The following is a 20,677-nucleotide window of genomic DNA, read 5'->3' as shown; positions in this document are numbered from 1 at the left end:
CTTGTAATTTTGTGATGAGTTTGAATTTAACTTCTTAACCGTAATAGCCTTTGTCAAAAATTACACGATCCGCGTGTACCTTTGATACAATGCTGTTCTTCGTTTCCATTTCACTTTGGCAAATTAGTTCTTTGTCCTGTGTATCTTTCACTCTGATGCATGAGCGCAAGAAAACAATGAAATGACTAGACAAAAAGCATACAATTACCCTTAATGTTATTGTTTTTTTTGTTTAAGCGACGAGTATAACATCATCGAATATACAGATCCATTTACTTCCACCACATGGATTGTTCTTAATAGTTTGAAAATAGATTTCACATTTTCGCTAATAAACATCTTAACTGCAAAAAATTATGCCAAGTAATATGCTTGAAAACAAAAGAGCGTATTATCCTACTCTCAATCACTCAAGCATGTGCTCGTGTACGTGACAAAAACTACCGGTATCACTAGCAATCAATTTCCCGGGAAAGGACACGTATGCAGTCGATAAGCAAAAGCAACTTGCTGCGGCCCTACGGGCGCCTTAAGCACTATACTATGGTTCAGGCGCCAAATTCAGCGCATTTTCGAATAATCGCGATAATGATTAGCTTAAAAATCAAAAACGAACGTACTTGGTAACAATAGATAGAAAGGTACTTAGCAGAAATCCGTGGACAGTGCCGAGAGGAATAGGAAAGTAATTCTAAAATACTAATGTAGCGTTTAGGAACAAATTTAAAAATCATCATTTCTTAGAACAATCGATAGTTTCTTAGGAGCCGTAACAAAATGCGAAATCTATCAGGCGTTATCAGAGAATGTAGTAGCATGTAGCACTGATTATTAACATACATAAGCGTACAAACTGTTACAAAACATTTTAACAGAAGTAAGAGATACACAATCTAATAAACGAGAAGAGCCCTACAGAATCAGTTTAAGCCGGAAAATAGTAAAACTTGCCAAAAATGCATCGCTAAAACAGAGAAAATATTTCTTTTTCAAAATCGAAGCGGGAACACGTGATGTCCACTCGTTTTGATTTTACAAATCAATCCAATAAAACATAATATAACAAAACAGAAATATTTGAAACATCATCCTTTGAGGATCCATCTAACAGATTTTCTTCTAACACTAACAACGATTAGACTGCTTCGCGACGGATGTTTGTACTGCGTTTCTATAAAGTGGGCATTATTCTATACTTTACCCTTAATTGATGATAGCACTGCTACTGCTGTGGCACTGGATCAGACTAGAATGTGTGCTCAGTACCTTTTTGAGTGTTTCTAGCGTCTTCAGGCAAATCACGACACAGCACCCCTTAGAGTGGCCATCACGCGGTCCAGCACAGGAGCAACTCTGTAAACTTTTTAACATGTTCGCCAACGGTTCCAACTGATCAGTCAGCTTGGGCGCAAGTCCTGACCCAGCTGCTGCTGCTCCAGTAATGCTGGGAGCGGAGGCTTTGCAACAAAACGATTCCGGTGAAGCTGGTTTTGGTTGTTCCGGTTGTTGCTCTTCCAATCCCACCAAATCCAAACCGGTGAGTGCTGTGGACTGGAGTGATACAGGTGCCGTTTGTACTGGTGCGATTTGGGGCATTTGCACCTGATGCTCGAGTGCTTGCTGAGTGTTCTGTACCATTGAAGAACAACCGCTGTGACCCGATCTGGTGGAGGAAGGTATATGACAAGGTTTCTCTGGTCCACAGCCTCCAATACAACCTTGCATCGGATCACACTGACAATTGACACACCGACAAATGTCGGCGTCGGCCGTTATATCCTTAAGCGTTTTAGTGGAAGCATCATGCAAGGTGATCGGTGCGCTCGTTAAGATATTTTGTTCGCCGCTTTTATCAGTATCGATCGATGAAAAGCTTTTGCTATCTAGCAAAACACCACCGGCACCCATAGTGTCCGATGTGGCATCTAGCTTGGGCAAGAACTCGTCTGCAAACAGTTCGTTTATCAGCTTATCCGTTGCTTCTTGTTCTTCTTGCTTCACGCCACCAACACGCTTCTTACTGTTCTGTATCGCACGATCGATTTGTACCGTAGCATTGGCACTCTCAAGCAAACTTTCATCAAAGTAATTCCCAATGGTAAACACCTGGGGCCCTTGGACAGACATCTCTCCCACCAACGCCGGGCTTCCGGTGGACGTGACGACGTTACCCTCAGTGGAAGGCATAAAGCCGGCAACGTTCACATTAAACGAGAGGTCCACGTATGATGGCACACTCGTGGGCAGGGCGACACAAGCGGACGTGACTGGATCGAGAGCGGCGAGCGGTTTCGATTGTAGCATCGAAATATCGATCCACTGTGGATTCAGCTCTTCCTCAGCGGCCAACGCCAATTCGAGTGCTTTCGATTCGTGGAAATCATTCACCTGCACAAATCCGTACTCTTCCTGCACTGACGCATCCGAAACATACCCCATAATATCCACCTGTTGAACATTTGCTGTTTGTTCGTATAATTTTTGGTGATCTTGTGCTTCCGGTTCGACGGTATGCACACGTTTGGCTTCATTTTCACCTTCTTCTAGCACGACTGTACTTGCATCCATCCGTTCTTGCCATTGCAGCGTCGAACGCACCTTTTTCAGTTTTGCAAGCTTGGAGAACTTTTTCTTCTGAAACAAACAAAAATCATCCGTATCATCAAATCCTTATCACTTCCTTCAAATATCTTAGACATTGCATTCGAAGTGTCATTTACTTACCGGCTTTTCGTGCGTTTTCGAGTGCGTTTTCAGACTGTGTGGCGTGCTGAAGGATTTGTTGCAGTCGGTAATTTTGCACGAAAACGGTCTCTCACCCGAGTGCGTTCGAATGTGCGTTTTCAAATGATGTGACGCCGTAAATGCCTTACCACACTTATCCTCCTTGCATCTAGCGGATAAAACATGCCAAAACAGTGAACGAAACAAAATTTAATCTCTTGCAGCAAAGGACTGCCCAGTGACACTGATGCATCATAGTTAGTACTTACTTATACGGTCGCTCTTGGGTGTGAACGCGCGAGTGTTTCTTCAGATCGCTCAACGTGGTGAAAACCTTCTGACAGATGGCACAGTTGAATGTTTCACCGTTGTGCAGCCGTTCGTGGGCCCGTAACCGGTACCGGGTGTTGAAAGCTTTTCGGCAGCTGCTATCACTGCAGATGTACGGCTTCACCTTGGTGTGAACGCGAATGTGGATCTTTTGGCTGTAGGATGTCAGGAAGGCTTTGGTGCAGCCCTCTTCGGTACATTTAAACTTGTACTCGCCTACGATCGAAAAAAACACATTCAATCATGAATCAAATCGAAACATTAGCATACGACCACGTGGGCATTTTCAATTAAGCGTACCAATTTTCTTTCTCTCTCTCAACTATCACGCCTTGACGATTGTTAGCAAGTTAGGAGTAAATGCATTTAATAGTGTTAGATCACAACTAATATTTAACATATCATTTGTTAAACATTCTCTGCTCAGGGCTTACCTCTGTGAGTTTTCATGTGCGTTCTCAAGTTGCCAACCGTGCTGTAGCTTCGATTGCAGCTCCCATAGTTGCACCGATACCGAGCCAGTATCTGATTATCCGGACCCTGAACAAACAATGAACGGAAAACAGATTATTACGAATAACGCTCCAATTCCCTTCTCTATATCTGTATCGCTGAGATCTTTTGGGATTGGGATTCATTAAAACGACAAATTTGAAGGTATGCTACTAATTTACATGAGGATTTCTACCAAAAAAAAACAGTTCAAATATAAATCTAATCAACCGCGAAGGAATAACACTACGTAATTATCAATAGTTCTTTCCATATGTTAAAACTAGGAAAGTCTTCCTTTCTAATCACCGCAAATGTGTTTTTATGTCGCTAAATTTATGTGGAATTTCCGACTCCACAGTGTTTCATAATCAGTCTGTTTGGTTTCATGTGATTGATTGGTTTTGCTAAAGAACCTAAGTTATGAGCTAGTTTTTTTAAATGGCAATAGAAAAATTATCATTCAATTAAGTTTACTCCATAGACAGCGCACTGCCTGTCCTGTAGGGTCATGTGTACAGTTAATTATACCTACAATTATTTGCTTATTGTTCGATAGATTGTATTATTTTTCTAAAATGTGTACCTCGATTGTGATTGTGGCATGCGATGGCTCTCCGTCTTCGTATAGAGTATTGTTTTCTTTATTACTGAATAGAGGAACGAATTGTAAAACGGAATACATCAGCATCAGTTCAATTTATCTATTATGTGTAAACGTTTTTAATCGAAGATGCGTATCTTGTATGACAAGAATGAGAAAAAATAGCGACAAAACAAAAAAACGGGGACGAAAGCTATGCTGCCAAAATTCAATTCAGCACACTCGTGTGGCACAGCAAGAGAGATTATTTGGGGAGTTAGTTGCTAGCATTACAATCGACATTTTACAAACGTGCGAATCCGGATTAACTATCACAAAGTCTACGATTGACTACTGAGAAACTACAGAGGATAGGGATACGTTTTCACCACCAGTTCAACATTAATAAGAAAGGACCTTCGTCCGTTGAAATCGTAAACATGTTTTTATGCTACCCACCGGCTCCACTAGGCAATTGGTATCTATATATGTGAGAAAGCCGGACCCGTAGTATATTTTGTTGACATTGAAGTAACACATCGCTTCAAGTGAAACACATAGGGAAGCGAAACGTACGAGCATAACGAAGGGCTGGGCGACAGCCCTTACAGGCGGAGGGTGGGAACATGTTTTCATGTTTCCACCAATCGTCATGGAGCTATTTTTATCTGCGACTATTGCATGGCCTTCTGTTTAGCACAGATGAAAAAATATACAGCTCATTAAGTGCGGTATTAACACTTCATTTATAGAGGGCATATAGCAAACATATGAGAGATGGATCTTCGTTGACGCTGTACTATAGCAAGCCAATTAAATAAAGGTCAAATCACGCCTGCTCGCCGTGGATCAGTGGGCAGGTGATCTTCATTCAAAAACACTTGATCGCCATTAGGGTTTCGTGTTCCGTTTGAATCCCACCATCCGAATGCGCGGAAAACAAGCGAACCAATGAAATGTGATACACAATGCACAATGATAATGCACCTGCATTGCGATAATGTAAACAGTACGCGAAAATAAAACAAAACCCTCCCCCACAAAACCGCCTCGGTCGCATGAAACGCCCGTAAGAGAAAATTCGACCAATTTGCAACGCCCACACGAATGTGGCCACCGTGCGGTCAGGCCAGGACGGTGGCGCGTGACGGTTCTTTAAAAATAATCTTTCCTTTTTGGTCGTTTGTTTGCAATAACCGTGCATTTATTCTCTGGCAACGAGCATAGAAACGGCCGATGAAGATCACACTACTCCACAAACAACGAACGAAACACACTATTAGCGGTGGTAAACTGCTCCCACTGCCACCCACAGCGTGTCGCGTGCCCATACGCTCCCAAAACCTTTCGTTTGGCCCCATCGTTGTTCCAATTTGTTTGCCCACGTACGACACATCGCGCATCGTCACAGTTTCATCTGCCCAAAAACCACCGACCGACAGACAATCGACTTGATCCCGCGAAGGAAGCACGCGAGATAGAACGGCCAGGGTGCAGGAAAAAGAGTCCCACGACAAAGTGGGAAGTTCTATTAATAAATATTTTGGAAGGCGTTTCGATGCTGAGAGGGGCCACAGGGTTTTCCGCGTGGGAAACTGATCACACTCTCTAATTCCACCAATGGTGCTGACTCTCTCTCCCGATGGAATGTGGGCCATAAAAATTCATTCCCTTCGCTTGGGATATGAGACGGATTTGAGAAGAAATATCGAATCCTTTGGATGGTAGGGGGACATTTTACGACCATACCAGATCGAATATCCTTGATCGATCGGTAGATGAAATTAAATGATCGATGAAAAAACACTAAGCAGAATGTTTAATCTAAAGAAATAAAATCAAAGTTTGTTTTAGTAGGTACACAGACAAATCATAAAAGAAACAATGCTACAATTGATAAGAACACGCAAAGCGTAGTGGGAGGTTTAAAATGGGAATTCAAGTATACTACGTTTCCAGCACGATAGGATTCGTTCCGGAATGCGACACACACGGAGATGGGGATGCATAAATGAAAGTAAACAAGAAAAAGGGTAAAATTCGCGTCGTCTATGTACCAGCCTCCGTCCTCCAGATCATCATCAATCTTTTCAAACTCAACCAGAATGCTATTATCATTGATGTCACAGAATGGGTTGCCTTCGCTACCACTACTACTGTTCTGCTCGTCCGAGTGATGCTGCTGCTCTAGCTGAAACTGCTGGCTTGGGTCGACTGCGGGTGCGATTTCATTCGAGGCCGGGATCGAATCATCCTCCGGGCTACGACCCACCATCGTTGTTATCATGTCCAGCGGTACCAGATCAAATGGGTTCAACTGGTTTTCCTCCGCTAGCGTTTGGAAATGCTGCGGCACCTGCTCCTGGATAGCTCGTTCGAGAGCATCGATGTAAAACTGACTGCTTAAAGCGAAATTCATCATGATGGCAATCACAACCTAATGCACGGCACTTTCACTCAACTATTCACCACACCGTACACAAAACCGAAACACACCGCACCGATTTGGTCGGGGAAACTTTCCTACTTTAAGAATCTTTCCCTTTTTCCGTCTTTCGAGAACTATTTTATTTTTATTTCACCAGTGACATTGCATTGACATTTTATCTTTGCATCATTTTGTGCTGTTGTAGGGTTCCAATGCCACTGTTGCATGTTTCGTTCACTGACATCGCCGGGTTGTGTTTATGTTTTTGTTATCGTCAACAATAAGCGTGATTTTATTACAAAAGTTGAAAAATTAGGTTAATAGAATATAATTTAGTGTATCGGGCCTTAACGAAACTTCCGTAGTAAGTATTTTTTTTAGACATCAATGAGTTTCGTACTTCAATTGTTGCAACCCAAAATACGAGTTGTTTACTACAATCCAATTTGGCATTTATACAAATTATGATTTGTCCCTTGTTTTGAAATTTGTGTCGGATTTCGTTAAAGAATTGATGTATCAATATTTTCATCATCTAAGCGTCTTTTTACTTCGTATAAGAATAATGATCATCTCTTTAGAATGTCAGCATAATTCAATCATAATAGTCCCTCTCATTAGCATGACTTCCGCTCTTTCGGTAGTGATACGTTAAAATGTCTAGCCCTACACATAATTAGTCGATACTATTCGTTCGTTTTTGTTTATGGTTGACTAGTTATGACAGGGTTAATTGGAACGTTTGAATGCCGTACGATCAGAGGCTGAACGATAACCCGATGTGTCCCTCTTAACGCTTCACGCTTGTCCTTATCAAGGCTTGGGGGCAAAAAATGGCATGTCTCATTTGTCCTGGCGACAAACTACATTTTAACTGTCGCTTCTGGCAGCCTTCGCGGTATCTATTAAACGTGAGGACTGCCGCTTACTCCAACAATAAATCTGAACCACACATCAAGAGCTATCAGCTTCTCCATGTTTATCAGTTGTTATCAGATTTGGTCAGTTGGTTGGTTGTTTTACTTATCCTTGATCAAACTCGAGCTCACACTGATAGCAAGACTATTTTAAAATGCCTACCAGAGAGGCTACGAATGTTTCTGTTCAATTTCAAACTGCACATTAGAAGTCGTTTAAATTTGAATTTTTTAAGCTCCAGCAATTGCAATTGGAATTGTTTTTGCGCAACATATGGGAACGAATCGATCTGCAATCGCGTGTCCCATAAACATATTCAACCCCTTTCAAGTGCATTCGATTGCGCTCCGTTGGGTCATGGACCATATCAGAGGATGTAGGTAAAGCGAACCACGCGCTTCGTGTACTTCTCTTCTGCTAAATCAAACACTGAGCGTATCTGTTCGCGTGCCCATCGTTCGCCTACCACGGAAACTCTCGAAACCGCCACCCGCCAGTGTCACACTCGATTCACCGCCTCCGAATGCCGGATCGCCGTGTTATCTTCGTGCGGCCGCGAGCAAAAACGGTTCGATCAGTCGCTGCCATTCATTCCACCCAGTAGGACACGCTCTCGAGGATCTCTTCTCGGGCCGTAGCCTGATCGATCAATAGAAGCCAATAGAGCTGATTCATTTCGAATCAATTCCGGTTCATTACGTCTACCCTGACTGTCGCGTAAACTGGTGGCCGGCGGATAGTGGCGAGTTTGTCCGCTAGAAGTGAAAGTATTTCCCTTCCTTAGTACCGATAGTGTGTAGTTTTTTTTTTGTTTGAGTGACGAGTGGTTCAAGCAAAAGCTATTTGTTGCCGTGATCACATAATCTACTTCGCCATATATATATTTTTCCCTGCTGCTGGACGACTTAACAAAAAACAAGAGGATTTTTAGCAATGGCAACGAAAGTTAAGAAAGAGAAAGTAGCCATCATCGGCAGGTAAGTTCGATCAATCTACGAAATATATCATATTTTATTGTTGGCAATATGTCGATTTTACATCGCACGATACTGAGCCTTTGGGGAGAAGCATAACCTCTCGAGCAATAAACCAAAAAAAAGGTTTATCATGAACCTGATAGCACAATCGCCAGATGCCACCATAAAGCATCGTGATTAACGGCCAATCAATAATAAAAAGGACTAAGAACGGAAGGTGATGAAGGATTGCGGGCTCGCAAAGCCAGAACGAATGCTCATGGGAGCGAAACATCGACTTATCTTTCGTCTTTTTTATTTTTATACCCTCGCTATCTCATCCCAATATTTACACTTCACTTGAGAAGCAGTTAACTCGACCTCCAGCTAACGGTCGTTTGAATTTTAGTGGCACGTTGTAGGTCAACGAGTACAATGGGTGCCTTTGAGGCGACCAAGCTGCAATCACTAATGGGATCCACTTCCGAACCTGTTCCGTTGTTATTTGCAAGGAAATGTAATCAGTAACAGGGCATATTTTCCGCTTGCATGCATACCCAACCAGTGCCCTTGGAGCTGAGATGGGGCAAAGTGATCCCAAACAAACACTACACTGACCTAGCAGTGACATTGACGAGAAACGCTAACTTCCTTCATTTTTTTTGCAGCGGTCTCATAGGGCGTTCTTGGGCAATGCTGTTCGCCGGCGTTGGCTATCAGGTCACCATCTACGACATCATCCCCGATATTGTCGAGAAGGCGCTGGTGGAAACTAAGAAGGAGCTCGATAGCATCGAAAAGCAAGGACTGCTGCGTGGCACTCTGTCGGCAGCGGAACAGTTTGGTTGCATCAGTGGCACGGATAATCTGAAGGATGCCATTACCGACGCTATATACGTCCAGGAGTGCGTACCAGAGCGCCTGGATATTAAGAAAAAGCTGTACACCGAAGTCGACGGGCTGGTGGGACCAAACACAATCTTGGCCAGCTCGACCAGCACGTTTATGCCATCGTTGTTCAGCGAAAACATGAAGCACCGTGCGCAGGTTGGACTTTTTTTGTTGAGGTTTTTGTTTGTTGCATTCCAACCAATGGTCTCTATGGATGATATAATTCTAGGTACTGGTGGCTCATCCGGTAAACCCGCCTTACTATGTTCCGCTGGTCGAGATCGTGCCGGCGCCATGGACGAAGCCCGAGTACACCACCAAGGCACGCGAACTCATGACTGAGATTGGTCAGAAGCCGGTCACCTTGTCGCGCCAGATTGAGGGATTCGCACTTAACCGCATCCAGTACGCGATTCTCAACGAAACCTGGCGCTTGGTTGCAGACGGCATTCTAAGCGTGAAGGACATTGACGTCGTCATGTCGGAGGGTCTTGGCATGCGGTACGCATTCCTGGGACCGCTCGAAACGGCGCATCTCAATGCGGAAGGAATGTTGAACTATTGCGATCGCTACTGCAACACGATCAACGCCGTGAGCCAAACGATGGGGCCCATTCCGCGCATGGAAGGGAAGGTGGCCGAACAGGTGGCGAAGGAGCTGGAGGAAATGGTTCCGATTGATAAACTCCCCGAACGGCGTGCTTGGCGCGATGCCTGTCTGACGAAGCTGGCTCAGCTGAAGAAGAACATTTAAGGGTGGATAGAAAGTGGATACTTTTTTCTTTTAACAAACAGGACTTCAAAGTGCATTTGAAACAGATATGCGCATGAATAAAATTAATTCAACCGATGAGCCTGTGTTTTACATACATGATTTGCTATGATCCTTCGATAAGTTTTATCCTTATGATCATCTTCATGGTCCTTATGATTGAGTGCCAATAAACTACACCTTCCTATTCCTTTTCTTAAAGGATCTTTAGTTGAGCGTACTTGCAATGAAGCTCAACGAACATCTCCAAATCATCGGTACCAAAGTTATATTGGTACCTTACGAAAGCAAGCATGTAGAAAAGTAAGTTAGTATATAGTGAATGCATTTCATCGATTCAGCATTCCTATTTATAATTACATTTTTTGGATTCTTTGAAAAGGTATCACCAGTGGATGAAAAGTGAAGAACTGCAGGAACTTACCGCCTCCGAGCCACTAACCCTTGACGAGGAGTATCAAATGCAGCGAAGTTGGCGAGAAGATCAAGATAGTAAGTGGAGTCGCTGAATGAATGATCTTTTGATCTTTTTCAAATGTCTCAAATATTACGTTTGTTTTCTAGAATGTACTTTCCTCATTCTCGATCGCGAACGCTACGAACAAACGAAGGACGAAATCGATGCGCTAGTGGGAGATACGAACATATTCATTCAACCCACCTCGGTAGATTCTCCCGGAAGGCAATCGCAGGATGATGAGAGAGAAGTTCATTCCAAGGAACCGCTTCCAAGCGATTCATCACAAGTGGGAGAAATTGAAATTATGATCGCTGAACCCGCGGCCCGACGAAAAGGATACGGTTGGCAGGCTACGCTGCTAATGCTGCTGTTCGGTGTTGAGCATCTGCATCTTAACCGTTACATAGCCATTACGAAAGATACAAACGCGAAAGCGATGCAGATGTTCGAGCGGATGAAATTTACCGAAACTAAGCGCACACCTGTTTTCCACGAAGTAACTTTTGGGCGATCAATTGACGACGAATGGACGAAGTGTATGAAGCGTGAGGCAGGCGCATATGCTGTCGTTCCTTATCCTGATGGATAGTACGCTACCCAGCTATTCTATTCTATGTTGTGGATATCCAAAGATGATTGAAATCTCTGCATGCAAAATTAAGAGCACGATGTTTTTTTTAGCTTCACATTTGAAGCTATTTTTTATGCTTATATTTACGATTAAACGCTACTCTGCAGGCTTCATCTACAGCGTCGGCTCCAGAGGCAACCGCACGCCCCATAAACCATGTTTCTCGTTACGATGATCCTACTTTAGCTATTTTTGGCAGATTATTGTAGTGTTTTTTTTTCGTCCTTTTCAAATATCGCTTCGTGTCTTCAAATTTGAAACTTTCTTAATTTAAGACAGTTGTTTGCTTACTCTTGCACACATCTACTGTTATTGAAAAAGTATATGCACGAACACGTTTTTGTTTCACGGTGTACTTGTAATCGTTTCCATCAGAGTAAGGGGGCAGTATAAATTTCATTGTTGCATTTCAATTCGATTCGATGTATCAAGCATTCGCCGTTCGAACTTTAGTCTCTGTTTTCGTAGGTCTAACCAATAAAACGTTTTGAGCAAAATCATCGGCATTGTGTGTTGAAACATCTATTTTTTGTTGGTTTGTTTTGTAAATGATAAAACCGAGTTATCCCATTCCCGTTCGTTTTTGGTAAAAATAACCAGAATACACAAATGCGTGTTATGCTGTCTACTAGGAACCAGAGTTAGAATAGTGTCAGCGAAACACATTTCGTTACTACCGCACAGTAGCACTATCGAGAGGCACATAGTGCATAATTTCGATAGTTTTCCGTGTTTCGTGTGGCGCATTTATGCTTGCTTTCTCAGACTCCCGTAAGTCTACGTGCTTTTCTGTTACGACCATAGAGCCTCTAATTTAATTTGATTTAAATTTTGTCTATCTAATTCGCATACCACGCGTTTGGTAAGCTAAACGTACCACCAAATATGTGCCTGTGTCCGTTCAGTTGCGTTAGTTAATTAGTTTTCCTTTTTTTTGATGCGATCGTTTTACTAGCGCTCCGTCTAGGATATTTTTCATTTTCTACTCACTGTGCAGATGCCTACCAGTCTCTATGATTACCGCTAGTGCGAAGGTAAGCTTGATTCGGCAATTAGTCACTCTCTAAAAACGAATCCAGTGCCACATGCTATGCACAACATATTTGTTGTCTTTTTTTGTGTTCCTGCTATAGCCAAAAAAAAGCAAAACACGTGCTTAATCTGTTTTCTCTTATGCATGAGTGTGCATAAAAATCCGCAGGCGCGTGGAGCAGAACGTAGACGCGCTGTGCTATTCTGATAACGTGATGGTCAACTTAAGTAAGCCTAGGAGTAGTTAGAACAAACAATGAAAAGTACGTTGGAGCAGAGAATTAATCTAAGGATACAATCCCGGTGAGGTGAGGAAAGGATAGGTGCGACAAAGAAATCCTTCTAACGTTTTCGTTCGTTTGCATGCTTCCCACTGTAAAACAGACCAGATGTACCAACGGATTTCTGCAAACATGCTGAGTATTTCCAAGCATTCCATCCGGAGGTTGTGCTTAAACTTATTTAGGTGCGTTACGTCAATAAATAAATTGGTCACATATGTTATACCCCAAACAGATCTCACACGTACTAACTTCCTAGGCTTCCTTATGATTAGTTTTCTATCTTGACTTGTTATAAACCTATAAGCAATTGTTACCCCTGTCACGCACAAAACATCGTTTAAAATATATACCAAGAGGCATTTTTCTCTGCTTGTTTCCCCGATGCAGACAACCGATAAACCGATCAAAAAAGGATGAGGTTCAGTGCGTTATAGGTAGTACTGAGAAACATGTTGGGTCGACGTAGAAATTGAACCTGTCAAAAGTAAACCGCTTTATACTTGCAGAGTAATAAGCGTTTCCCTCGCTGCCCAATGCTGATTTGAGTTGCTCTCCAGCAAAGTTAGCTATCCCCGGTTTAATGTCGAACCATCCATGCCACGGTGCGGGCTATATTTTAATTTCAGTAGTATACGTCCCATTTTCACCTCCCAGACCCACAGCGGCGGCAAGCGTAAACTATAAATACCATTCGCAACCGTGTCGATCCCATGTCCCCTATACAATAATTGTGCGCTCCTGCAATCATTGCGACGAGGAGCGCACTTGCTCGAGATGGATGAGAAGAAAACCGCTTCCCCTAATTTATATTGCTCGGTCTCCATAATTGGTGGCGTATGTTAGTCGTATTGCACGAAGAACGCACAATATTACCGCCCCGTAAAGATACTCTTTGGGTTGGAGCACCCACGTTTGCGTATTAATCGTGCAGATACTAGACGGTTTTTGAGAAGAGAAAGAAAAACAAAACAACATTTAGATAGGGGCGTCCTTGCGAGAGGATCACCGGGTCGCTTACTTGAGTTGTCCTGAGGACTGAGCGGACGTTCCAGCACATTCTGTATAGCTGCGATCCATTCGTCGCGATCCTGCTCACTGTGCGACGACATGTTGTACACGCGTTCCGGCGTGAATAGCGTAAAGCTGAAACCCTGATCTTTGGCACCGGGTGGCGCCCCTATCCGGACGCTGTAACCATCGAGCTGGTTGCCGAGAAAGATCTCGCCTTTCGGGTGCGCATCGAGCTGATCGTCGTGGTACATCAGCTTGCGATCGTCCAGCGTAAACCACCGGCGCTTGTAGCTGTCGGTTGCCCGCGGTCCCGTCTTCAGTAGCCAGCCTTCACGTGTGAAATCGTGCGTTAACGAGTCGACAAGATCACTCTCGGAGGCGCCTGGGAACGCGACCTGGAGGCGGTGCAGTTTAGCACATCGTATCGCCATGTACCAGTTGTTGATCACTTCCGGATCGTCGTGGTACACGTAGATGTGGCGGGTGGAGCCATCCTTCATGAACGTTAGCTGCAGCGAGTTTGGATTGCCAATTTTCGACGGTGCGTACACCACGTTCAGTTCCGATATTCGCAGGATGGCCTTTGGTTCACGTTTTTCCTTAACATAGTAGCGCAACGTGTCCTGCAGCCCCGAGAGCACAAATTTGCGAGGCTGGTAGCGGCTGTCCTCCTTGCCGCGTTTCATTAGGAAGCCCTCCATCCGGCCCGAGGTGTAGCTCGGTCGTTCGATCATACAGAACTCTAGGCGCTCGTACTTTGCCCGAATCCACTGTTCAATCAGCACCCTGCAAGTAGTGGGGGGTAAGAATTATCAAACTCCTGTGTCCTGGTAGTTATGTAACCATGCAACTTACTGTGGGTCATTTTCTGTCGGTCTCCGGTAACAGGCCGGCACACGATTTTCGTATTTCAACTTGGCGGATTTGTTGCCCACCTCGATCATTCGCTGGATCTGGCTGTCCTCCCACTTGTCCAGCTTTAGGTGCTTTACTTTGGATATGTGTGCGCCCATGCTACGGTGGACTGCACAGCAGCGCGTGCACAGAAATATACCAATATTGTAAGATGCCCATTCCAGATCTGCAAAAGGAAAACAAAAGCGTATCAGAATGATAAACTTTATCAGTTCTGCACTGAATCAACAAATTTAAGGTTTAACAAACCCTGCAGAATGGTCAACAAACATTTTCATTAAACAAATATTGCTCAGTTTGGAACCTTGTCAGATGTTAGTTATAATTATAGGACGTATTTGTCGTGAGAAAATTACATCACTTCTTGCTTTCCCAGAAACAAAATTCGTGGAAAATCCCTACATGCAATTACAAGAATGAGAAAGAGAGAAACGAGTAAAAGAGAAGCAAAGTGAACGGAGATGTAAACATAAACGTTTGAGACGATCGATTTATTATTTTTTTTACTCGCACAAGTTACCATCCCTCCCGCGTTGTAGACCCCCTCGGCGCGTATCGTTCAGTGCGCTTTCAACGCTTGTTTATCGAAAAACAACTCCGCTTACAACGGGGACGCGTTTTTTTTTCAGCGTGGCTGGGTTGAATTATTTATTTTTAAGTCCTCGCAGGCTGCACGGTGCAGCACGATCATACGCAAGGGTGCAAGTAAAAAATAACAAATCAAAACAAACCCATGGCGCAACGTGACGGGACACCTGCGCGCACTCGTTCGTTTTCCACTGAGTTCGATTTCCTGAAATTCCCCGCGATCGAATGATCCCCAACGTGGGGAGCAAAAAAAAACAGAGGAGGTCAGCTTTCGAAAGGGTTCCAGTTCCTGCTTCTAATCGCTTATTACGCATTACGGATGCACCGTGTTATCAACATGCACGTGAATGGAACGTGACGCACGGAACCAAAACAGAGCCATCGGTTGTATGTACCTAACGGATTCACGGTGTCGGCGGCGGAAAGATATCAAAACAAACCGTAGCACACGCACACACACACGCGCGCGCATGCATGAAAACAACAACAGTACACATCCGCTGACCACGGGAAAGAGCTTGGAATGCGGTACGAACTTAGCCCTTTTCTCTTTTAGAGCGCCGTCTGCCAGCCCCCATCAAATGGAAGGGTGGGGAAAATGGAAGGGTTTTGGGTGGTGGTGGGCGGGTGGCAAGAGAGTTCAGCATGCCGAGGAGCAAGCATAGTACATCTCACGGTTTGCGTAGATTGATGATGTTGTTTATGACGTTGGCGTGTTTTGATGCGAACGCGAGGAAAAGAGAGCGAGCAAAATGATTGGATGAGTCATTATTTTGCTATTTGCGTTTCTACGATCTAAGCCGCTCACTCGCGTGGCATGGTGAGGTGGGGGGGAGGAGAGGGAGAAAACTATTTACTAACCACCACCCATTAGCCTATTCCCGCCTGAATACTTCCTGCCATTAGTTGAGCTACTTGTGAATAGGATGGAATGTACACACAGCACGCGCGCACACAGGAAGCAGCCCACAACTGCAAGCAATACGTACTTTTCGCATCGCAGTCCGCACAAATGCTGTTAACCTCGTGGTGCAGTAGGCGATGAAGAATTTTCTCGTTCTGGTCTGCCATGGTTACGCCGTTGCTCCGTGTCTAATGTGCCGCCCAGGTTGATTGCGTCGTTGGTACAGTTTTTGTTTTTTTTTGCTCTCACCTCCAACGTAACCGACACGGGGAAACGGATCGGTACTTCACAACTGCCGTATTATACACTGGAATTTCCACTTTTCGGGCAAGACGAACGCCGACGACATGTTCAGCTTCACAGTAACATTACGCACAAACACTGCCGCGTGCCAAATAGTCTTCTTCGCACGTTTACGCGACCGCTCTTCATTCTACGCAGAAGGATAAACTTTAGAAGCCTGCACTAGATCCCAGGTTTTCACTGTGTCTCATTAAATTTTCCAAACAGGCTTATTATTAGAGCGCAACATAGCCCCTTGCAGCTTCGGTTTCTTCTTCTTTTTATCTTGCCAAGCACCGGGCGCCGTATGCGTTACAGAAACACGTGGTTTATGTTCGCGTCCCGATTGAAATTGATTTGTGAAGTTATTGCACAAAACTCAACGCACGACGATGCGTATTTCTGACTGCAACGAGCCAAGGCAAAGTTGTACTGCATCACTCCTCTTAAGAGCAGTGCTGAGACCAAGACCCCTTTTGAGGTTGCCTATCAAAGCCCGGTGCCAAATGTAAACGCAAGCTGACGGGATTGAGGGTTCGTGGAACTAGCCTATCGTCATTTCACAGCATCCGAGTGAACGTATTGTAAATGTTAACGGTGGAACCGTGACGACGACAAAATAATTGCAATTTGTTGCGAAAATGCTGAAATTGACGAGCAATACCTTTCACACTTCACAGACACTACACACCATATAGTAACAGCATTACAACACACGGGAAGCTACTACGAATATAATTCATTTGCTTAGGCAAATGATGGAAGTATGAAAACAAATGTAAAATACCATTTTTATTGAAAGTTATTAAGTTCTTTGCAAACACTTTCCAAAACAATCTCCCCCACACACGCACACGCACGTTGCCATGAATTTTGACATATCAACGTCATTTAGGAACAGGTCCCTGTTGTACTTCAAATTTTGTTTGCGTCTAATTCTAAACCGTTAAATTATATTTACTTTTTTGATATAGCAACAATTAGCTTAAAAACAAGAGTCTCATATGGTTTAGTACATGAAACTATCAAAAAATTATTATATGTGTTAACAAAGCTAAAACATCAAACATGTTGAGTTAGCTTTAGCCAACATACTAATATAATATGCTTAGCAGCTATATGTTAATATCCAATAAATGCTATTGCCTATGCGTATTGTGTACTCAATGAAACAAAATAAAGAGTTACAATGAAAATGATTTTCTTTTAAGAACATATGACGAAAAGTGGACGATACATTTTAGATCATTTTCGATTGACAATGACAACCATTCATTTATCAAAACAAATAAGCGGATGATGAAAATGAATACAGTTTAACCACACTTTTTAGTAGTTTTTTTTCCTATTTATTTAGTATTTAGTTGCATCACGCGTACCACAAGAGCTGCTACAGCAATCGAAAGTTCTTTTCCGATCCACGGTTATGTATAAACGAAACGCTAATCCACTCATAGTCACTGTGGAACGGGGCCATTACATAATCCAACGATTCTGCACCTGCACGATTGGGCCGCCCCACGAATTAGATGATGATTTCGGTGTTGCCAAGCTCTTCATCTGATGGCAGCACAATTTGGGCAGGATCGACAAAGTCCTTACTGATTGGTTCCAGCCCAGCTGCTTCCCGGCGTCGCAGCTCGAGGTATCCTTCGCGTTGCGCCCAATCTTGCAGCTGCGGATCTGGAACATATGCCCAGTAGGCGCTTCCAAGTACTAGGCAGAGTGTGACGGCGAAGAAGAACGAAGCATTCATGGCGCTGGTGTCGTTTGTTTGGTCTTTCCGGTCGAATCCATAGCTGACCCAGTTCTTGGTAGCACCGGCTGTAGCAGCGGCCGCCGGACTAGGAGCAGCCGCCTTCTTCGGGATGTCCAATGTGGCAGCATCGCGGTTCTTCTGCGACGACGAAATCAACCGGGCACTGCGAAGCGAATGGTACGCTAGGTTGCGCAACAGCAGCGCATTGCTCATTCGTACTAAGCTGGACATTTTGTGGCCAGCTTTCGAGTTGAACTTTCCGGTACCACGAAACTCCGCTAACACAACTTCGCGAGGAACGGATATTTGTTATTTTTCTCCTCTGCTGTCAAGGCTTTGACAGTTCTCCGAAACCAATCTAAACCTACGGCTAGCCCTTGATAACCCTTAAGAGTCCGGCAATTTCTCCAATCCATCTCTGCCATATGTTTAAATTTTCATGTATTTAAAACCACAGTACACCTTGCTCTATTAGTTTTTGATTACTATACTTTATCCTTTTTCATAAATCGACTAAACTTAATCATTACATAAAGCGAAAGATAAAAATTATGCTTCTGTTTATCCGGTGTCACCGAGCGGAAATGCACCATGCCGCACCATCCGTGCATCGCTTTCTACCATTCGATAGGGCCGTAGCAGAGGTCCGAAAATACGATAGGTTCATTTTATATGTACAAACATCACTTCTCTTCTACATCCACCTCCTATCTCTGTGAAGGGGAAGGCAAGAAAAGAATGGGCTCATTGTAACGTTGGCAGCGACTGCTGCCCGGTCACAGAACTGGCCGTGCCGACCGGGGCATTGGTGAATTGCAAGCCACGAAGTGCTTCTGGTTGAATCGTGGCACTGACCGTTATCGGTGGCATCCCGGGCAGCGATATGGGCGTCGTAACTGCATTGCTTTGGAATAATGTCGATGCTGGCACCGAACTACCATCCGGTAGGTGGGACGGTGATTGAGACGGGTCCTGAACCGGTTGAACCTGAGGGTACGTAGAGTACATCTGAATTGGCGATTGTACCCAAGTTTGCTGTGGTTGCATCGGTTGCTGCTCGCTCTGCATAAAATCGATCGTGGTGGACATGGTGTAATTGTTAGCGGTCGTGGTGCCCATGTTACTAGCTTGTTGTACTGGTGAACCATACATTTGGTAGAAATCGCTGGCTAGTGTCGAAGGTGGTGGCACCGTGCTTGCCATTGAGTACGGATTCGTCATCGTCGGGAACGACGGCGTGGAGGCCGCCGGATACGAAAGATTCATCAGTGGTACCTGTGTTGAAGATGGTATTGGTTGGGCGGGTTCGTAGCTACTTATCGATGATACCGGAGCTAGAATGAAAGTTAGATTGTAGCTCAATTTTACACACCATTTTACCATCACATACCTTCGATTGGTTTAGCTGGAGGTGTATAAATGGCCGGCCCTACGTGAATCGGTGGCGAAGCAACTCCTCCAAGCTGTGTCGTGTTGTTATTGTAAGCCGCTTGCGTAGGTGTTGTTTGAGTTTCGACGTTATTGTTGGCCTGATCTGTCTGACCGGTCGACGTGGACAAATTAGCGAATTGGTTTACAAGCCCTCCGGCCACATCGCCTGTTGTCGTCGTTGCAGTCGCTGTCATCGTATTGCTCGGTTGGGACACCGTTAGAAGGTCATGAGCGGCGTTGTTTACTTGCGGTGCGAAGGTATTTGCCAATGGAGGAACCATAGGAATAAATGGCAAGGAACGATTAGCGTTTGTCGAATCCACAACATTTGGAACCGCACCAGCAGCAGTACTAGGAACGGATGCGCCGGTAAACAACGCACCGGCGCCTACAGGAGCAAGCGGAACAGTTTGTGCTGCCGTACTCAGAGGAACCTTTGCGTCGCTTGGTAGCATCCGGATTGGTATCCGATGCAGGTATCCATAACCAATGCCACAGCCTAGGCTTCCTTCGCCACCCCATGTCGTGTTTGGAGTAATTGTCACTTCACGGCAACGATCGAGATCCGTGTTGTAAACGTACATTTTTAACGGGCGCCCTTCGTGCGATTCTATCAGAGTGAAAAGATCTTCGCTTTCATGCAAGATTGAATCGGCTCCGATAATGTAGTCGGTGAACGGTATCAATCCGGCTTCTTCCGCCGGTGACGAGGGATGCACTTCCAGGATGTGCCACACATTTTCGTTCGCTCCTTCGAAAGAGCAGAACCGTATGCTAACTCCGAGCAATCCCTGTCCACCCCAGGTGCTGCTTGGCGTAATATCTACTAGCCGAATATTTTGCGTTTTGCTGCTGTACACAGTCATTTGTATCTCCTTGTCGATGTTTCCTTTCAGTAATTCTTTTAGTGTGTCGTTATCCTGATCAAGCCGGGTGTTCCCGATGGCCAGGATGAAGTCGAAAAATGCTTCCAACCCCGCCGTTTTCCCTGGCGAGTTGTCTTGCACCTGTGCAGATGAACAAACAAAAATATTATCATATAAACAGATCAATGCTGGTTCTTATCATCGTAACGGGGCTGCAGTGGATCGAAAGTGAACACGTCATCTGCCTCAGCTGCTTTCTGCTACACGCCTCCCAAAACTTACCCGCAGAACATGGTAGCCCTCTGTTCCTCCTCCAGGAACGGTAATGCTGTGTGAAAGACCCATTATGGACTGCACTACGAGTAGGTTCGATAATATTCAGTCGGTTTGTTGAGAGTTTTTCACGTAAAATCCCGGCCA

General features: G+C 44.4%; 6 protein-coding genes across 6 annotated transcripts; 2 read left to right on the top strand and 4 right to left on the bottom strand.

The window, feature by feature from the left end:
* Window positions 1–1,203: 1,203 nt before the first annotated feature.
* Window positions 1,204–6,551, bottom strand: LOC128723722 (uncharacterized). The gene is made up of 6 exons (XM_053817488.1): window positions 6,187–6,551; window positions 4,133–4,196; window positions 3,489–3,594; window positions 2,994–3,270; window positions 2,725–2,893; window positions 1,204–2,634 (listed from the first exon to the last, which is right to left on the bottom strand). Exons 1-6 carry the CDS (start codon window positions 6,549–6,551, stop codon window positions 1,204–1,206), a joined length of 2,412 nt encoding a protein of 803 aa, XP_053673463.1.
* A 1,530-nt stretch (window positions 6,552–8,081) lies between these two features.
* LOC128722648 (lambda-crystallin homolog) lies at window positions 8,082–10,172 on the top strand. The gene is made up of 3 exons (XM_053816324.1): window positions 8,082–8,452; window positions 9,100–9,478; window positions 9,552–10,172. The coding sequence occupies exons 1-3, from the start codon at window positions 8,409–8,411 to the stop codon at window positions 10,074–10,076; spliced, it is 948 nt and encodes a 315-aa protein (XP_053672299.1). The 5' UTR covers window positions 8,082–8,408; the 3' UTR covers window positions 10,077–10,172.
* A 148-nt stretch (window positions 10,173–10,320) lies between these two features.
* LOC128723446 (alpha/beta-tubulin-N-acetyltransferase 9) lies at window positions 10,321–11,328 on the top strand. Its single transcript, XM_053817189.1, has 3 exons — window positions 10,321–10,397; window positions 10,477–10,586; window positions 10,659–11,328. The coding sequence occupies exons 1-3, from the start codon at window positions 10,321–10,323 to the stop codon at window positions 11,141–11,143; spliced, it is 672 nt and encodes a 223-aa protein (XP_053673164.1). The 3' UTR covers window positions 11,144–11,328.
* A 2,042-nt stretch (window positions 11,329–13,370) lies between these two features.
* Window positions 13,371–16,086, bottom strand: LOC128726625 (arf-GAP with dual PH domain-containing protein 1-like). Its single transcript, XM_053820442.1, has 4 exons — window positions 16,005–16,086; window positions 14,368–14,593; window positions 13,520–14,298; window positions 13,371–13,435 (listed from the first exon to the last, which is right to left on the bottom strand). The coding sequence occupies exons 1-4, from the start codon at window positions 16,084–16,086 to the stop codon at window positions 13,371–13,373; spliced, it is 1,152 nt and encodes a 383-aa protein (XP_053676417.1).
* A 1,453-nt stretch (window positions 16,087–17,539) lies between these two features.
* On the bottom strand, window positions 17,540–18,256 carry LOC128723676 (NADH dehydrogenase [ubiquinone] 1 beta subcomplex subunit 11, mitochondrial). The gene has a single exon (XM_053817438.1). The coding sequence runs from the start codon at window positions 18,189–18,191 to the stop codon at window positions 17,727–17,729; it is 465 nt and encodes a 154-aa protein (XP_053673413.1). The 5' UTR covers window positions 18,192–18,256; the 3' UTR covers window positions 17,540–17,726.
* Window positions 18,257–18,474: 218 nt separating this feature from the next.
* Window positions 18,475–20,653, bottom strand: LOC128725155 (Golgi reassembly-stacking protein 2). The gene is made up of 3 exons (XM_053818879.1): window positions 20,540–20,653; window positions 19,351–20,398; window positions 18,475–19,294 (listed from the first exon to the last, which is right to left on the bottom strand). Exons 1-3 carry the CDS (start codon window positions 20,600–20,602, stop codon window positions 18,705–18,707), a joined length of 1,701 nt encoding a protein of 566 aa, XP_053674854.1. The 5' UTR covers window positions 20,603–20,653; the 3' UTR covers window positions 18,475–18,704.
* Window positions 20,654–20,677: the final 24 nt, after the last annotated feature.

Source organism: Anopheles nili, chromosome 3 (assembly GCF_943737925.1).
Source record: "Anopheles nili chromosome 3, idAnoNiliSN_F5_01, whole genome shotgun sequence".
Classification (NCBI taxonomy): Eukaryota; Metazoa; Arthropoda; class Insecta; order Diptera; family Culicidae; genus Anopheles; species Anopheles nili.
Note: the sequence above shows the minus strand (reverse complement) of the source record. Positions and strands in the feature narration are given on the sequence as shown.

What these genes read in the sequence shown, in the direction of transcription:
- LOC128723722 (XM_053817488.1), bottom strand. Translation starts at nt 6,551, where the DNA reads ATGATGAATTTCGCTTTAAGCAGTCAGTTTTACATCGATGCTCTCGAA. An exon ending in GATCTGGAGGACGGAGGCTG is followed by an intron (nt 4,197 to 6,186) that starts GTACATAGACGA and finishes TCCTCTATTCAG; the next exon opens with TAATAAAGAAAACAATACTC. An exon ending in CGAAAACGCACGAAAAGCCG is followed by an intron (nt 2,635 to 2,724) that starts GTAAGTAAATGA and finishes TGTTTGTTTCAG; the next exon opens with AAGAAAAAGTTCTCCAAGCT.
- LOC128723446 (XM_053817189.1), top strand. Translation starts at nt 10,321, where the DNA reads ATGAAGCTCAACGAACATCTCCAAATCATCGGTACCAAAGTTATATTG. An exon ending in GAAAGCAAGCATGTAGAAAA is followed by an intron (nt 10,398 to 10,476) that starts GTAAGTTAGTAT and finishes TTCTTTGAAAAG; the next exon opens with GTATCACCAGTGGATGAAAA. An exon ending in TTGGCGAGAAGATCAAGATA is followed by an intron (nt 10,587 to 10,658) that starts GTAAGTGGAGTC and finishes TTTGTTTTCTAG; the next exon opens with AATGTACTTTCCTCATTCTC.
- LOC128723676 (XM_053817438.1), bottom strand. Translation starts at nt 18,191, where the DNA reads ATGTCCAGCTTAGTACGAATGAGCAATGCGCTGCTGTTGCGCAACCTA.
- LOC128725155 (XM_053818879.1), bottom strand. Translation starts at nt 20,602, where the DNA reads ATGGGTCTTTCACACAGCATTACCGTTCCTGGAGGAGGAACAGAGGGC. An exon ending in AGGGCTACCATGTTCTGCGG is followed by an intron (nt 20,399 to 20,539) that starts GTAAGTTTTGGG and finishes TCATCTGCACAG; the next exon opens with GTGCAAGACAACTCGCCAGG. An exon ending in TCCAGCTAAACCAATCGAAG is followed by an intron (nt 19,295 to 19,350) that starts GTATGTGATGGT and finishes CTTTCATTCTAG; the next exon opens with CTCCGGTATCATCGATAAGT.
- LOC128722648 (XM_053816324.1), top strand. Translation starts at nt 8,409, where the DNA reads ATGGCAACGAAAGTTAAGAAAGAGAAAGTAGCCATCATCGGCAG. An exon ending in AAAGTAGCCATCATCGGCAG is followed by an intron (nt 8,453 to 9,099) that starts GTAAGTTCGATC and finishes TTTTTTTTGCAG; the next exon opens with CGGTCTCATAGGGCGTTCTT. An exon ending in ACATGAAGCACCGTGCGCAG is followed by an intron (nt 9,479 to 9,551) that starts GTTGGACTTTTT and finishes ATATAATTCTAG; the next exon opens with GTACTGGTGGCTCATCCGGT.
- LOC128726625 (XM_053820442.1), bottom strand. Translation starts at nt 16,086, where the DNA reads ATGGCAGACCAGAACGAGAAAATTCTTCATCGCCTACTGCACCACGAG. An exon ending in TGCGGACTGCGATGCGAAAA is followed by an intron (nt 14,594 to 16,004) that starts GTACGTATTGCT and finishes TTCCTTTTGCAG; the next exon opens with ATCTGGAATGGGCATCTTAC. An exon ending in CAGTCCTCAGGACAACTCAA is followed by an intron (nt 13,436 to 13,519) that starts GTAAGCGACCCG and finishes AAAACCGTCTAG; the next exon opens with TATCTGCACGATTAATACGC.